At 36.8% G+C, this 17,343-nt stretch overlaps 1 protein-coding gene and 1 pseudogene across 1 annotated transcript; both read right to left on the bottom strand.

Annotated features, from left to right (window-relative positions):
- Window positions 1-233: 233 nt before the first annotated feature.
- On the bottom strand, window positions 234-2,717 carry LOC149160641 (uncharacterized). The gene is made up of 2 exons (XM_089434667.1): window positions 1,286-2,717; window positions 234-1,033 (listed from the first exon to the last, which is right to left on the bottom strand). The coding sequence occupies exons 1-2, from the start codon at window positions 2,715-2,717 to the stop codon at window positions 234-236; spliced, it is 2,232 nt and encodes a 743-aa protein (XP_089290793.1).
- A 3,218-nt stretch (window positions 2,718-5,935) lies between these two features.
- LOC149160640 (patatin-like protein 2) lies at window positions 5,936-13,757 on the bottom strand (annotated as a pseudogene).
- Between the last annotated feature and the right edge of the window lie 3,586 nt (window positions 13,758-17,343).

Below are 17,343 nucleotides of genomic sequence, written 5' to 3'. Positions count from 1 at the left end.
ATTTCTTTATGATGTTCAATAAGGACATGTTCAATCTCAGCTTGCTCAACCACTCTATTACCGTTCTTTTCTTTGATGGATAAAATCCTGTTTCTCTGTCTATGTTTGATCATGGCCTGGTGAAAGAATTTAGTGTTTCTTTCCCCCTCCCTTAACCACTTTATTCTTGATTTTTGTCGCCAGAGGACCTCTTCCTGCTTCCTTCTTTCTTCTAGTTTTCCAAGTATTACCCCTTATTTGCTGATACTTTCCTCTGTTCTGCCTTCCATTATCATCTTTTGTTGGAGAGATTCCATTTCCCCTTCTAATTTTTGTTTGTCTTCCATAATATTACCAAACTCCTCCTTGTTCCATTTTTTGATTCTCCCTTTCAGCTCCTTCAGTTTTAATTGGAACGTATGCATTTTTCCTTTGCCCTGAATAGTACTTTGCCTCCACCATCCTTCAACTTTCTTGATGAAATCTGGGTCCCTTAACCAGAAGGCTTCAAATCGGAAAGGTCTTTTTCCGCGATTCCCTTTAATATCCACCTCTAGTCTAATCGGCCAATGATCAGAACCCAGGGAGGGTATGATCTTTGCTTCGACAAAAACATCCTTGTTCATGACAGCTTCTGATACTAGGAATCGGTCAAGCCTTGAAGCAATTTGGTTCTTACCCCCCCTCCTATTGTTCCAGGTGCATATCCCATTAATGGTCTGAATGTCTACTAACCTTAAATCCTCTATCATTTCATTGAATTTATCCATGAAGTGATCCATCTTCCTTATCCCACCCTTCTTTTCTTCTAAGGATTTGATTAAATTAAAATCGCCACCTATGACCCAAGTAGCTTCAGGATATAATCTGCGGATGGATTTCAAACTATTCATAAAATTTTCTTTTTCCCCTGGGGAAGGGGGGCCGTAAACCCCTGAAATCACAACCTGTTCCTTAGTTCCTACTATCCTACCTAGGCCAGTAAGGACCCTGCTCATGCTGGTCCAGCTATCTAAGATGATATCATTTGGGTTCCACAAAATTGCAATACCTCCTGCGGAGCCAATAGCATCTTGCCCCATAACTTCATAGTGCAGTTTATTTTTGTCAATTATTCCTTCAATTTGTTGAACTGAAATTTTTGTCTCTTGTAAAATCATGATGCTAGGTTTCTCTTTTTTCAGTTTCTCTTTCATATACCTTTGTTTACCCTTACTATTCAGGCCTCTAATATTCCAGCTAATAACAATCATTTAAAACTTTTGGTAAGAGGGGAAGAATACCTCTGACAGAGGTATCACTTTACCTGAGTTTATCAACGTTTCTCCCACAGTCTGGATAGTTTCGCTCATCGTTTTCCGGCCCCTCTTCCTACTGTTTTTGCCAGAGCCGTCCATTCCCGTCTGTCCATTCCCCTGTTCGTTTCCTATCATTATCTGCTTGTCCAAGTTCTCCCCTTTTTTCTCTTTATATTTCTGAAATACCTCCTTATACAGTTGTTTCTGCTTTTTCGGTATAAACCTGTTATCTAGGTATTTCCATTCCTGAATTAGCTGTTTCATGATTCTCTCCTCTTCAACCTCACTTTCGACTTGGTTTTCCACCTCCATCTGGGATTGCATTGTTGTATCTTCCACCTTCCCTTCCGTCCGGTCTCCAATGCTTTTTCTTGAGTTCGCATCCTTTCCTTTATCTTCACCGGCGATTTCCATTGGAGTATTCTCAGGGTCTTCGTCGTCCTCCAGATTTACTTCATAGTCCTCGTTTTCGCTCTGAAGCACCTGAAACTTGTTTTGACTGGTTGCGTGACTGGGTTTATCTTGTTTTTGGGTTTTTGGTCCTTCCTTGCTCTGTCTCCTTCTCCTTGTAACCTGTTGAAAACCCCTATCTGTTTCCTCCATTTTTTCTGCATTTCTCTGATGTTCCTCTTGGCTTCTTTGTGATTCCTCCTCCTTATTCAGCGGGCATTGCCGGTATAGGTGGCCATATTCATGGCATTTGCGGCATCTAAACGTGATGTGTTCGTAGTCTATTGGTTGCTGATAAACTTCATCATGATATTCCAGCTCGATATTTTCTGGGAGGGGCTCTGCCAGATTCATGTAAACACAGATCCTCACATATGAATTATATTTTCCTCGTTTCGTTGCTTCTGCGATTTTAACAAAGCTCCCGATTGAGTTCCCTATTCCTTCCAGAATTTCCGGGTCCCAAAATTCATCCGGAAGTCCAAACAGCCTAGCCCAGATTGGGGCTTTCAGCAATTTTTCCTTCTCTGGGCTGTATCTTTCCTCCCAGTATTTCATGAACAAGCCTGCATTGTTCATGAAATACGGTCCTTCTTCAAAGATCCTGTTCTTGTCCTCCAGATTCGTGAAGATAGCTGTGAAAAACCCTTGTGCTCCCAACTTCAGGTCTATGTGTCCTCTAGGTCTCCATCTCTGATCTATCCATCTGTATAACTCTTTCTCCGAAGGCCAATAGCCTATGAATTTGCAAATCAGGGCATGGTCCTTCATGTAACAGTTGTATTCCTCAAGTTTGTTGCAGGGAATGACATATCGTGGTTGTTTTTGTGCTTTAGGTAGGCATTTTCCTCTCATCCTTTTCTGCCACAGGTTGCCCATCACTGGGGCGTAGCTTTCCTTCTGGTTATGCTGCATGTCGCTTGCGCTGGTCTCCCCTGTTACCACATTTTTGAAGGAGGGGATCTCTCCCCTCCCCTTTGGGTTTTCCATTTCCCACTCAGCTCTTATCTCTTAGAAATTTTCCCTAGCTTTGCTGAAGAAGATTTATTTTTCTGAAATGCAGTTGAGGCGCAGTTCGTCTCCCCGGCCTATCCTCTTGGGCGTTCCTTTCTCCTGCGCTCGTCTCCTATCATCGGTCTGCAAACCCTAGCCGTTTGCAAACCCTAGCCTTCCACATCCCGATCTCCGCCCTAACTTTTTCTAAACAAAGTTTTTAACTCGTATTTCATATTTCTTCTTTAAATGATAAATTCAATTACATTAAAAATAATCATCATTTTTTGATCGGAGAAGAACTTCCTTCTAGCTCACTTGTCATCACTCTGCATCGTTGCATTATAGGTTAGACTATTGGAGGATGTTGACTCGTTCCATCACACAATGGTAGTTGGAGGTTCAGTATTAGGTCTTCTTTACGTATTCCACAATACTGAAGGAACCGATTTGGACTGAAAAGGATAGCAATTAGACTGTCTATGGCATTCTCAAAATGGAAAGTGTGAGAGCAAAGTTATTTGTGTAATACTATGTTCAAAGAGACCTTTGCATTTTAACTACTCCAAAGGGGCTTCGAAGGTGGAAAAATGGCAAGAAATAGAATTTAGAACACAATCTATAACTTCATAACTAATTAAATTTCTCTTTACATAAAACATTACCAGCGTAGATCCATCTTAAATACAGATTTAACATGAGACAACATAGATTCATCTTAAATACATTTTAAATACAGATATAGCATGAGCCAACATAGATCTATCTTAAATACAAATTTAACATGAGCCAAGAGAGATCTAATTTTTTCACTTGTAAATTTTTTTTATGAAGAGAAATTATTTGAATGTTTTGTGTAGTTATTTATTAAAAAAAAGAGAAAAGAGAAAAAAAATTGGGGGACATAGCAAAATTTCAACTTTAATAATAAATAGATAGTGTTACACATCATACTTCTGTAGAATAAATCTCTTAACTCAATAAGAAACCAAATATATAGACAAAGTCACTCTACATTGCCCGTCCAAAACTTATCTTAAACTTGATATTCATATCCTCAGGTTTTCTTCTTATTTTTTGTGCTTTCATATATTTGAAGTGAACTTATCTTTAGTGAATCATTCCGAGACGTTTTAATCAAACAATAGGTTGGGTTTCCAATTATTTATTTATTTCATTTTAATAGAAAGACTATGAGCCATTTTTATGTATTAACTGTGTATAGTCACCTAGTGTAACTTACAATGGAATCATTGATCCATGTGCTTTTATATATTTTACTGTTCATGTTCCTCGCAAATCAAATGATTCATCTCCTTGCCATAATAATTTAATAGCTAATATATAAATATAATTATAATAATAATTCAATTATTAACTCATAGCAAAGTACTTCAAATTTCCTATTAAACTTATAAATTCAATTACATTAAAATTAAAAATCATAATAATAAATGAAAATAATTTAATTCTCTAGCAGTAAAGTCTACCTTGATAATCTACTAGCTTTAAAATTATATATATATATATATATATATATATATATATATATATATATATATTCATTTTCGATAGAGAAATAATACATCCATAATGCATAGAGCTTCTCTATTTGAATGAAAAATTTCGCAAGTTGCTGAACCCTTTTAGAGTCTCTTCTCATTGTCTTTATAGGGTTTTTGAAGGAGAACCCGTTACCCAAAAATATGTATTCCTTCTTAATTAAGTTTAAGAGAGTAATCATATCAAAATCAAGTGTTACTCGTAGCACAACTATTTGTCATAGAAAATGTAATTAACTGGGGGAAACAAAATATTTACATAAGAGTAGAAGTAAGAGTGTCATAATTGACACTATTTGCAATATCTTTAATGTCGCTGGGAAGGAGGTGGAGGCTACATCGTGGGGTCGATGATCTGGAGTGTGAGTGGATTGATGAGCTGTTGGCACCTCTGCCATAAAACCATATTTGAGAGAGGAGACTGGAAGAAAAAATGATATGAGATCTTCAAATTGGGTAGGTCTGAGTAGTCGAACCTAGCCCTGAATAACATTTTAATCCATCCTATAAACTTAAAGTATTTCCTGAGGTATTTGATCATTGTTTTACCCTTTAAAGAGATTCCTACCATGATCTTTACGGAAAATGCCTAACAAATAGTATGTGCAAAACATCGCAAAATTTTAGAATGAAATAATTTATCTTGAAGATGTCTCAATTCATTCTTCCTGTTACTCAACATTATCGCTCTTGGTTTGTTGTTCCCAACCCGCTACCCTTTTGATCCATTTCTTTTCTGGTTGGTCGCTGGCCAAAATGTAGAGAGGCCAAAATATTTAAATGTTTTTAACCCTATTTTCTATTTTTTTATTTGCTATATATATATATATATATATATACTTTGATATTAATTGAACAATTCTCATTGCAACATCATTAATAAATTGTATCATAGAGTGTATATATAGAAATATTTCAAAAATAATAGATATATTTGAAAAATAATTTAGGTTTATCATCTAAGAAAGAATAAGCTAATAAGAAATTAGCATAATTTTCTCTCACTCATGAAAAATAATATATCCTAAAATTATATTAAAAATGATTTAGATTCATTAGTCAATATACAAAACACTAATTAAATCGAGTTGTCTTAAGATTTTTTGGAAGCTTCGGTTGGCTTTTTCCATCTAATTTCTCTAAAATTTAACAAGAATTTATTGAAATCACAAATTTGATCAATAACATTTGCACAATCCAAATGCTTATGCTGAATCCATATATAAAATTAAAAAACCAGTTTAAATTACACAAATCAAAATTTCACCTTAAATTTTTCAAACAAATTTCAACACATAAAAATCCAAAAAATCACACTAGAAAACTCCCATTTAAATTAAGCCAAAAAAATTCCGGCTTCCCCAACACATAGGCGAGCTCGTGCAAATTTGCACGAGAGCATAATAATTAATACAATCTATGATAAAGTGGTTCCCAACCATATACGGCTGTTTGGTATTTATTAACTGAGATGTCTCTTGACCATGATGAAAGTAAAATTGAGCCATAAAAATATAATAAATTCTAAATATTTTGAAGTACACTCCACTGCACCACGTGAGTGAAATTCCACCCCTGAAACTTGGTTTTTAAAATTTCCCATGAGAATGAGGTGATCGCCGTAAGTCGGAGTGCAGCAATTTTTCAAGATGGTCACAACGACAGTGGATGTCGGGACTTTCTTTCGTCTGAAAGTTTCTTCGCAAACCTGCCAAATCAATTCCACGATATCCACCTTGAGACTGAGTGATAATAAGTAAAACGAAAATGTTTTATTAAGTATATATATATATATATATATATATATATATATATATATATATATATATATATATATCAAATGGAAGCGATGATGAATTTACCTTTTCAATTCATCCTTGTTGGGGCCTTTTCCGGGTACAGGCTCATACTGGCCAGTCTCGATATTCACCCTCGAAACTTGTTTGTCCAAAAGTTTATTGCCTATCTCTCTCAGTGCCTGAAGATTTTCATCTGTTGCCAGATCCAGTGCACTTCTTTTATCTTCTAAGTCGGGTTCCTGATGCGCAATTATAAGCAATCTATTAGTTCCACAATCCATATGGCCGATTGTGTGCAAACAAGAAACAATATTTATGCAATCTGTAAATATAATTATGGAATTGTACTTTATATAAATTAAGAGGTGCAAGCTGATAAACACCTGGATTCTTAGATAGTCATCCGGTTGTTGCAACGATTGGAACGCGACAGATGCCTGAATGTCGACAATAGCTGAACTTGTTGGGTATTTTTCAATGGGAAAATACCAAAACCAAACACACAGACACCACAGAGCCAATGCTCTGTTTCCACTGTTCCAGGATCTTTTGCACAGGGAAGCTCTTTAAAAAAATCTCAGAACAGAGTATTACACAGCCATAAAAATATTTCTATTAATTAAAATATAAATCCTGATACAAACTTCATCCTCTTTCACTCAGAGGGATTTACAAAAAATTACTTTCACCCATCAAAAACAAAACTCTGTCTTTTCTCTCCACCTGAAAGTTCACTGTGCTGGGTTTACTGCTGTAAAACCCATTTTTACATTCACTGCTGTGAAAAACCATTTTTACACTTACTGCTGTAAAATAAATCTACATATGCAGTAAACTTTACATTACATTTACTATTTCAGAAATACTTGAGCGCTCTTTTCTTTTGCATTTCCATGCAAATCCAATACATAAAAAAAACTTACTTAAAACACATGTTCTCACTGTTTTTCTTTACGGATAGCACTGTTGTGCATTATCCTCACACTACGCACTCTTCATTACAATGAGCAATTGATTTTTATGCACTGCTGTGCATACATTTTCACTCTCACACAATACAATGTCAACTCAAAAAAAATGCATGAGCTCCACCATTTTTCTTTATGCACAACTGTGCATTCGCTGCTCCTTCCCTTTTTTTTCGATGGCCAACACAAAAAAATATCTTGCTCCTCTGCTGCGAGCTCATTTCACGCTCCAAAACGTTAACCCATTTTTTTAATATGAATGCCATAAAAAACATAACGTGTACACCAAAACAAAAAGGTATACCGCGTATGAGCCCATCACCTTATTAAAGAGCCTCCACCAAAAAAAATACGAACAACCACCAGCTCCATTAATTCTCTTCTACGGTGATCAACGGGAATCCTCACACGCCACGCAAACTATTGATTTGATGCGGGTCGTATGCAGCTTCGGAGATCGACGGTGGAGGATGAAGAAGCAAATCCAACGGTGGAGAATGATATCGGAAGCCACCTTGTTGCTGAGCTTTACCTCCCGATATGTCAGAGATGCTGAGGCGAGAGCCACGTGCCTGCACCAAGACGCATCGGAGGCCAATATACGGAAACAACTTTTCATGGCAAGGCGGTGCGATGTGCTCTGGGCGGTTTTGTGGTTTTCAATCTGGTGGTTTTGGAGAGCGCAGTACGGCTGCGTTGAAATTACATTTTCAACACTCCCCTTTAATTTCAACTGCTGGGCGTTCAAACATACCCAAACACTTCCTCACATCGAGGGATTCACCAACACTGCTGTTACAAAGACATCTTCCTCACATAGAGGGATTCGCCAACTGCTTCTGATGCAGTTCATAAACAAACAATGTTGTCTTCCTCTTAATAGAGGGATTAACCTGAAACTGTGCTTAAGAGCACCTTCCTCATGACAGAGGGATTCACCATAACAATGTGCTGAAGAGCACCTTCCTCATGACAGAGGGATTCACCTGTGACTATGCTGAAAAGCATCATCCTCTTGATAGAGGGATTTACCACACTATGCTAAAAAGCATCTTCCTCTTTCATAGAGGGTTTCACCAAATGACTGTGCTGAAAAACACCTTCCTCATTAATCATAGGGATTACAAACAGACACTGCTTTAGACGCAGTTTCAAAAACAAACAATCATTGCGCTGCTCTGTGTGCAAACTCATTACACTGTTCTTTTATGCTGCTGCATATTCTCTGTTGCACTGTTGTGCCATCTTCTTTACTGTGTCTATCCCACACTGTTGTGTCTACACTTGCACTGTTTCTGCACTTTTCAAAGACAAAATACTCTGTCTTGTCTGGAACAATTACACTGTCCGAACTTACAAATTTACACTGTTGTGTGTAAACATTTCTCGCACTCACTGCTGTTGCATATATTGCATATCAATTCAATGAACAACAAATTCATTACATTTACCATTACTGCTGTAAGGAAAATTTCTTTTGCATGTGCTGCTGTTCAAAACTTCTTGCTGCTGCATTGCCTCTGCAATTTGCACTTTCGCTGCCTTTTGTTTCATCATACTGCTGTGCCCATACTCTTGGCACTTCATTCTCCACACAACAAAAAAAATTAACACGGGCTGCTGCCTTGCTTCACACAATCTTAGTCTTCATTCATTTTTTTTATTTTCATAATGCACTGCTGTGCAATTCCTTTCGATTTTCTGCTGCCACACACATTCTTATACATCCAGTGTGCATTAAAAATCTGTTGTCCTTGTTTTTCTTTATGCATTTCTTTGCATGCTGCATTGCATAAAAAACATTACATTTTTTTTACTGCTGTGTGAAAGAATTTCATTGCATTCTCACCCACTGGCCATTTACGCTCTGCTGCGTTTTGCCTTCTTCTCACTGCTTTGCATTTTCATTCCCAATACAAACATTTCATCTGCTGCCATCTTTTCTTCTTTATGCATTTCTGTGCATATTGCATAAAAACAAAGCAAAAAACATTGCTGATTTCATCACTGCTGCATATTACCTTTCAGAGGGATTAACAAAGATTTCATTTGCAACTGCTGCGCTGCAATACATCCTCCATCAACAAATGACTGTTAATACAGTTCAGCAAATAAAAAATTACAAGCTCCCCTTTAATGTATGCTTGTCTTCTTTTGGCAAGTTTTCTCAAAACAAACTTAGATCAGCTGCGTTGCTTAAGGGGCTTTCACACTGTATTTCTTTTCTTCTCCATACTTGTGTAACTTTCTTCTTTTGCATGGGTCTAGCTTGTGTAAGAGCCCATGTCAAGTTACAGTCACGTGCCATATGCCCAATGTTATGACACTTGAAGCATTCAACTTTATTCATGAATAAGAATTCATGATTTCTTCTTGTGAAATTATTTCTTGGAGATTGTCGGGGACCACAACATCTATCTCCATGAAATGCTCTACAGTCTTTTGCCATATGACCAAAGTTTGAGCAAGCATAACAATAACCATAAAATGAACTTTGGTACCTGGGAGATGGAGGTTTCCTTGATGTACTTCTGAATCCTTGCTGCCTTGAGATCCTTTGATGATCACCATTGCCTCTTGCCTCTTTGCCATCAGCTACATTTCTTCTTGGAGCTGATTTTCTACTTGGAGTAGGATTTCTTTTATTGCAGCCTTCATTTTTCTCCTTGCCTTTGCTGGAACTAGGAGCTTCACAACTTCTTTCTGGCTTCTTCACATCTCCTTTGCTTAAAGCATCCTCATCCTTGTTTGAGGATTCACCTACATACCCAAGTCCTGATTTATCAAATGGAGATCTGTGATAGCTGAGCATGTCATCCAAAGCTTGAGAGCTCTTCATGATCTTGTTCATCCCTTCAACGTTCTTCCTGAGGAGGACAATCTCTTCTTCCAACTTTTCACATTGACTACTTTTCTTTGCTAGTTGTTCCTCAGTTTCTTCCTTGCTACGAGTAGCTTCAGCTGCTACTATTTTGAAGGAGATAATACCTGTCTTCATTTTGGAGATTTCTTCATCTTTTGCTTGACTGCTCTTCATTTTCATTTCAGCTCCTTGTGCCTGCTTCCTGGCTTCTTGTAGTTCAGACTTAAGGGAGGAGACCTCTACCTTGTACTGTCCAATCTCTTCTACAAGTTTGTTCACTCTCTTGTGTCTTTCTTCAAGTTGACTTGTCAAGGCATCTCCCTGCTTCTTTGCTTCATTCAGCTGATTTGTCATGGATATGACTTCTTCATGATGTTTCCTCTTGCATTGATCCAGCTCCTTCTTGAGCTTAGCAAGCTCTTCATCCCTTTCTTTTACTTGAAGCTTGATGAGGTCAAGCTTTTCATTCTCAGCTTCTATGATGGGTTCTTCTTGACTCATTGTCATGGTCAGTGTTCCCTTTGCATGAAGGTCATGCAGTCTGTCCCATATATCCTTTGCTGATGTATATTTTACTAGATTCCTCTTCACAGAATCAGGGAGTCCATCCAAGATTAGTTTTGCTGCTTGTGCATCATACTCCATGGATTCTTTATCCATCTTGCTGTCATCAATCACTGACTCCCAGACTTCAATCCCCTCAAACATTAGAAAATCCCTCATCTTTATTTCCCATACATCAAAGTTTCCATCAAACTTTGGGGTTTCAAATAAAATGTATTCTAATGGATTGCCTTCTAGTTTAGTAGAGGAGGGAGACACATTTTTAGCAAGCTTGGAAGCTTTCTTCTTTGACCTTGCCATTCTTATCTAGGCTTTAAATACTTGACTGTGTTTTCTTTTAAATCACTGACTGTTCCTTTAACAGTAACAGAAAGGAAAGCTTTGAAAAATACCTTAACTCTTTTGGCTGAGTCTTCACACTGCTCGAGAGGTTTGACTGCTACAAAAACACCTTCCTTCAGCTTCTTTGAATCTTCAAAGAGCATGAACCTGCTCTGTCACCATCAAAGAGCCTGGACCAGCTCTGATACCACTGTTGGGTATTTTTCAATGGGAAAATACCAAAACCAAACACACAGACACCACAGAGCCAATGCTCTGTTTCCACTGTTCCAGGATCTTTTGCACAGGGAAGCTCTTTAAAAAAATCTCAGAACAGAGTATTACACAGCCATAAAAATATTTCTATTAATTAAAATATAAAGCCTGATACAAACTTCATCCTCTTTCAGTCAGAGGGATTTACAAAAAATTACTTTCACCCATCAAAAACAAAACTATGTCTTTTCTCTCCAACTGAGAGTTCACTGTGCTGGGTTTACTGATGTAAAACCCATTTTTACATTCACTGCTGTGAAAAACCATTTTTACACTTACTGCTATAAAATAAATCTACATATGCAGTAAACTTTACATTACATTTACTATTTCAGAAATACTTGAGCGCTCTTTTCTTTTGCATTTCCATGCAAATCCAATACATAAAAAAAACTTACTTAAAACACATGTGCTCACTGTTTTTCTTTACGGATAGCACTGTTGTGCATTATCATCACACTACGCACTCTTCATTACAATGAGCAACTGATTTTTATGCAGTGCTGTGCATACATTTTCACTTTCACACAATACAATGTCAACTCAAAAAAAATGCATGAGCTCCACCATTTTTCTTTATGCACAACTGTGCATTCGCTGCTCCTTCCCTTTTTTTTCGATGGCCAACAAAAAAAAATATCTTGCTCCTCTGATGCGAGCTCATTTCATGCTCCAAAACGTTAACCCATTTTTTTAATATGAATGCCATAAAAAACATAACGTGTACACCAAAACAAAAAGGTATACCACGTATGAGCCCATCACCTTATTAAAGAGCCTCCACCAAAAAAAATACGAACAACCACCAGCTCCATTAATTCTCTTCTACGGCGATCAACGGGAATCCTCACACGCCACTCAAACTATTGATTTGATGCGGGTCGTATGCAGCTTCGGAGATCGACGGTGGAGGATGAAGAAGCAAATCCAACGATGGAGAATGATATCGGAAGCCACCTTGTTGCTGAGCTTTACCTCCCGATATGTCAGAGATGCTGACGTCAAGCGAGAGCCACGTGCCTGCACCAAGACTCATAGGAGGCCAATATACGGAAACAACTTTTCATGGGAAGGCGGGCGATGTGCTCTGGGCGGTTTTGTGGTTTTCAATCTGGCGGTTTTGGAGAGCGCAGTACGGCTGCGTTGAAATTACATTTTGAACAGAACTCATTGCATAAGTATGTCAATTAAAGGATGTTTATCGTCCTTAAGTATCCATCCCAAACAGCCCCATTCTGCAGCTTCCTCAGCCTGGTAACTAGTTTTTGACTCTCCAGTTCCAAGAGAAAGCACCAGACACTTTGTCAAGACGTCTTTTTTTGAATCCAGAGCCTGCTATATTTGAGTCAATGGCCAATATGGAATACTGTACGGTCTACGGATAGCTTGTTTGGTCAGGTGGTTTATCGCGAGTAACATCTGCAAAATTATTTGGGCACATCTGTCAAATGATGGGAACATAAACATAAACGGAGCATCAAATCAAATCATATATATATAAAATCATATATATATATATGGGCACATCTGTCAAATGATGGAAACATAAACATAAACGGAGGATCAAATCAAATCAAATCAAATATATATATAAACTGGGCATTACTGGATTGTTCGCTGCAACTCCCCCGTCTACGAGGTTAAAGCTGGTATGCGTATTAAAGTGATAAGGGGAAGAATTGTCGGAGCGGCTGACGTTCCAATGCACACATCGGACAATTTTGCATCATCATTGTTGCCCTGCGAAGAGATTTATAAAATATATTATATTGCCGCATTAACTGGAGTTGGCATTAGTGGCCGGCCAGTTCACATTATGATACAAAGTTTACGTCAAATTTTGAGAAGATTACTGGATACTGTATATTGATATCATATGTGGGAATCACAACGTTGGTCAGCACCTCGTGTAATTTCGTATCCCCCAATGTTTCTCTGATGATCTTGTGCAGTGGATCCCCAGAATATTAGGGACCCATGGCTGAACTGTAAAGGCTTTTTGCCCATCCCAATATGCCCCTGTCAATCATTCATATAAAATTAAAAATTAATTGGTTGTGCTTTTTGTATATATCCAAAACAAAGTTATACTGTCATGACACACTACTTGTTAGAGAAAACCCTTTTGCCATTTCCTGTTACAATGGCATATTCACGTGGTTTTTCTCTCTGATGGTGTTGAGCATCAAGCATTAGAGTGGCTGCTAATTAATTCTCAAAAATTAGACTGAAACCCTAATTGTTCTATATATATCACTTACTGGATGTGGTGGAAGAATAAGAAAATCTACCGTCATCGAAATGAAACTTACCAGGACGGTGGTGGAAAAATAACAGCACAATTTTTGAAATAAAACTCAGTAATCTGCTGTGAAGTAAACAGCGGGCGCGGTTTTTTGACATCATCTGGAGCTGCTAACATAGCAGATATCAATCCTCCAGTGCTAGTTCCCGCGATGATGTCGAAATAATCAGCTATTCTCTTATCTTTGCCGTCAAGATCATGTAAATATAAACACATATACTCGATTTAATACAAGGATAATATATCCAATTATATCACGATTTTTCTTTCAATCCAATATTTATAACTTTACTTGGAGCTGTTTCTCGAGGAACTCGAGGATTGTTGCTGGAATGATCCCACGGACGCCTCCTCCGTCGATGCTCAGGACTGTAATCATATGCTCAGCCATATCTGCAACAATCTGCGCAGTACACACGTAACGAAACGAAGGGGAACTAACGGTGTAAATATATAGAAAATAAATGTCTTCGCAGTTCCGAGACTCAGATATCTGTTAGAGAACCCAAGGCAGACTAAGCTACTGCTACAGAACCCATTGTACTCAATCAACTTCTAACAGAGACCTCTGCAAAAATCTTGCCAAAGCAACAACGGATATATATATATAAATATTGCTTGAAAGCACAATGAGAGATTGATATGAAGGATCATGCAATGTGTATGCGGATTTATAGTCCTCTCACTGCTCTATGCAAGCTGTGCTAGCTGTTTAGTTGGGCCTCGTGGAGGGCGTCATCGCACAGGTTCCGGAGGACGTCGTCACACATGTTCCATAGCACGCAAAGGATGGCGCGACGGGCTCCATTGCTGCTGCGAGTTTCGACAAACATATATATGTGCGCGCCTGCGCAGCACTGCAAATGGGCAACCCATTACCTTGTCTTCGGCAATGCGATTTCACTGACCACTCTATATTCTGTGTTGGCCAATGGGTCATTTTTATGTGTTCACTTACAATGGAATCTTTGATCCATGTGCGTTTATATATTTTCCTACGCATGTTCCCCCTGAATGCAAATGATTCATCTCCTCGCCATATTTATTTAATAGCTATTCAATAACTTATGGCATGGTATTTCATATTTCTTCTTTAAATGATAAATTCAATTACATTAAAAATAATCATAATTTTTTGATTGGAGAAGAACTTCCTTATAGCTCACTTGTCATCACTCTGCACCGTTGCATTATAGGTTAGACTATTGGATGATGTTGACTCGTTCCATCACGCAATGGTAGTTGGAGGTTAAGTATTAGGTCTTCTTTACGTATTCCACAATACTGAAGGAACCGATTTGGACGGAAAAGGATAAGGATAGGAATTAGATTGTCTGTGGCATTCTCAAAATGGAAAGTGTGAGAGCAAAGTTATCTGTGTAATACTATGTCAAAGAGGCTTTTGCATTTTAACTACTCCATAGGGGTTTCGAAGGAGGTAAAATGGCAAAAAAATAGAATTTAGAACACAATTTATAACTTAATAACTAATTAAATCTCTCTTCACATAAAACATTACCAGCGTAGATACTGATCTAACATGAGACAACATAGATTCATCTTAAATACAGATCTAACAAGAGCCAGCATAGATCTCTCTTAAATACAGACTTAACATGAGCCAAGAGAGATCTAATTTTTTCACTTGTAAATTTTTTCATGAAGAGAAATTATTTGAATGTTTTGTATAGTTATTTAACAAAAAAAAAAATTGGTGGATATGGCAAAATTTCATCTTTAATGATAGATACACAGCTTTACACATCATACTTGGCTGTAGAATAAACCTCTTAAACCAAATATATTCACAAAGTCACTCTACATTGTCCGTCCAAAACTTATCTTAAACTTGATATTCATATCTTCAGATTTTCTACTTATTTTTGTGCTTTCATATATTTGTAATGAAGTTATTTAATATTCATATCTTCAGATTTTCTACTTATTTTTTGTGCATTCATATATTTGTAATGAAGTTATCTTTAGTGAATCATTCTTAGACGTTTTAATCAAACAATAGGTTGGGTTTCCAATTATTTATTTATTTCATTTTAATAGAAAGACTATGAGCCATTTTTATGTATTAACTGTGTATAGTCACCCAGTGTAACTTACAATGGAATCATTGATCCATGTGCTTTTATATATTTTACTATTTATGTTCCCCGCAAATTAAATGATTCATCTCCTCCTCGTCATATTAATTTAATAGCTAATATATAAATATAATTATAATAATAATTCAATTATTAACTCATAGCAAAGTACTTCAAATTTCCTATTAATCTTATAAATTCAATTACATTAAAATTAAAAATCATAATAATAAATGAAAATAATTTAATTCTCTAGTAGCAGAGTCTACCTTGATAATCTACCAACTTTAAAATTATATATATATATATATATATATATATATATATATATATATATATAATCTAAAGCAAATAAAAAAATAAAAAATATGGTTAAAAACATTTAAATATTTTGGCCTCTATAAATTTTGGCGAGAGAGCAGCGAGCAACCAGAAAATAAATGGATCAAAAGGGTAGCGGGTTGGGAACAACAAACCAACGACGATGATGTTGTGTAACACGAAGAATGAACTGAGACATCTTCAAGATAAATTGTTTCATTCTAAACTTTTGTGATGTTTTGCACATACTAGTTGTTAGGCATTTTCCGTAAAGATCATGGTAGGAATCTCTTTAAAACAGCTCGTAAAAAATGTAATAGGGATAGAATCTCGATAGAAAGTTCACGTGGCTCAAGGGGTCACGTGAAATTATCTCTAAGTGACATGTGGCCGTTAGTTTTTGGGTGTTTTGGAAGGCCAAGTGGACCTTCTTGAAAGGACATGTGGTAGCGATGCAGAAAAATAGGTCGCACACAAATGATGTGGCAACTCATGTGGTAGTGACATAGCAGGTGAAGCTTGGTATCTGCATCAGGGATTGGTCTTTGAAAAGGAATTTAGTGTTAATGTTTTTCATTTGTTTATGAAGGTGGGTCATGGGCCACCGCCCACTACCCCACTGGGATGAGAACAAGCAATAGAGACTCCACGAACGGCAAACAATGGGTCGTTGATTGAGGTCGGTTCTTATAAATATTATAGGTCAATGCCTTTATCCAGTGGTTGATTACATATCTAAGGGGTAATGGGTTTGGTGCCTCCAATGAGTTGGTACTCACAAAAATTGATGTAGTTAATGGCTGAAGCTTAAAATTATATCATAGTCAAAACACAAGTTGTGGTTTTTTCATGCATATGTTTAAATGTTTACTGTGTTCAAAATTTTATGTGGTCAATAGCTTTCTATGCGCATTTGTTTAATTAATTAAATAAATAAGTGTAAAAATTTGTAAAATAATGATCCCCTGCCTTTTTAATATTCCTTGATTCCCCACACTTAGACCATAGCTCACTCGCATGGTGCAACTCATTCCCATCAAGGGGAAGTTAACATAAGCCATAACAGCAAGCACTATCTTGAAATGAGGACTAAAAGAATAGGCCATGATCAACCATATTGTTCTATAGATACCACATAGGTCCCACACCATTACATAGATCAGCTAAGCATACCTAATACAATATTAAGAGAATATGAAGTGTAACAAAAATAATTTAGGTAAAAATCGTTTCACAAACCTACCAATCATAACAAACATTATATATGTGTGAGAGACCATACAAAAAGATTCAAAGTCTTCAATTTTATCTTTATAATCAATCAATTCCTTTTAAATTAAAATTTAATAAATGATCTTCCCTCTATTACTATCATTTAAAAGTAAAAAACCAAAAATAAAACCCACATAGAAAGATATCATATTCCATGCCATTTTTCCATACTTACGAGAAAAATAAAAATATAACCAGATTTTAGGATCTTTGCCAAGCTTACATGTCTTGTGGTAGTTAAGGAATAGGCTTTTATTGCAGGTTCCTCATTATTAC

This window comes from Pinus tabuliformis, chromosome 5_2, assembly GCF_031772625.1.
Source record: "Pinus tabuliformis cultivar Carrire ecotype Pingquan chromosome 5_2, CPIR1, whole genome shotgun sequence".
NCBI lineage: Eukaryota > Viridiplantae > Streptophyta > Pinopsida > Pinales > Pinaceae > Pinus > Pinus tabuliformis.
This window is presented reverse-complemented; position numbering and strand designations above follow the sequence as displayed.

Excerpts from the sequence above, each read along its gene's own strand:
- LOC149160641 (XM_089434667.1), bottom strand. The coding sequence starts at position 2,717 with ATGGAAAACCCAAAGGGGAGGGGAGAGATCCCCTCCTTCAAAAATGTG. Across the intron at positions 1,034-1,285 it reads AGAAACGTTGATAAACTCAG|GAGGTATTGCAATTTTGTGG; the intron begins GTAAAGTGATAC and ends TTGGCTCCGCAG.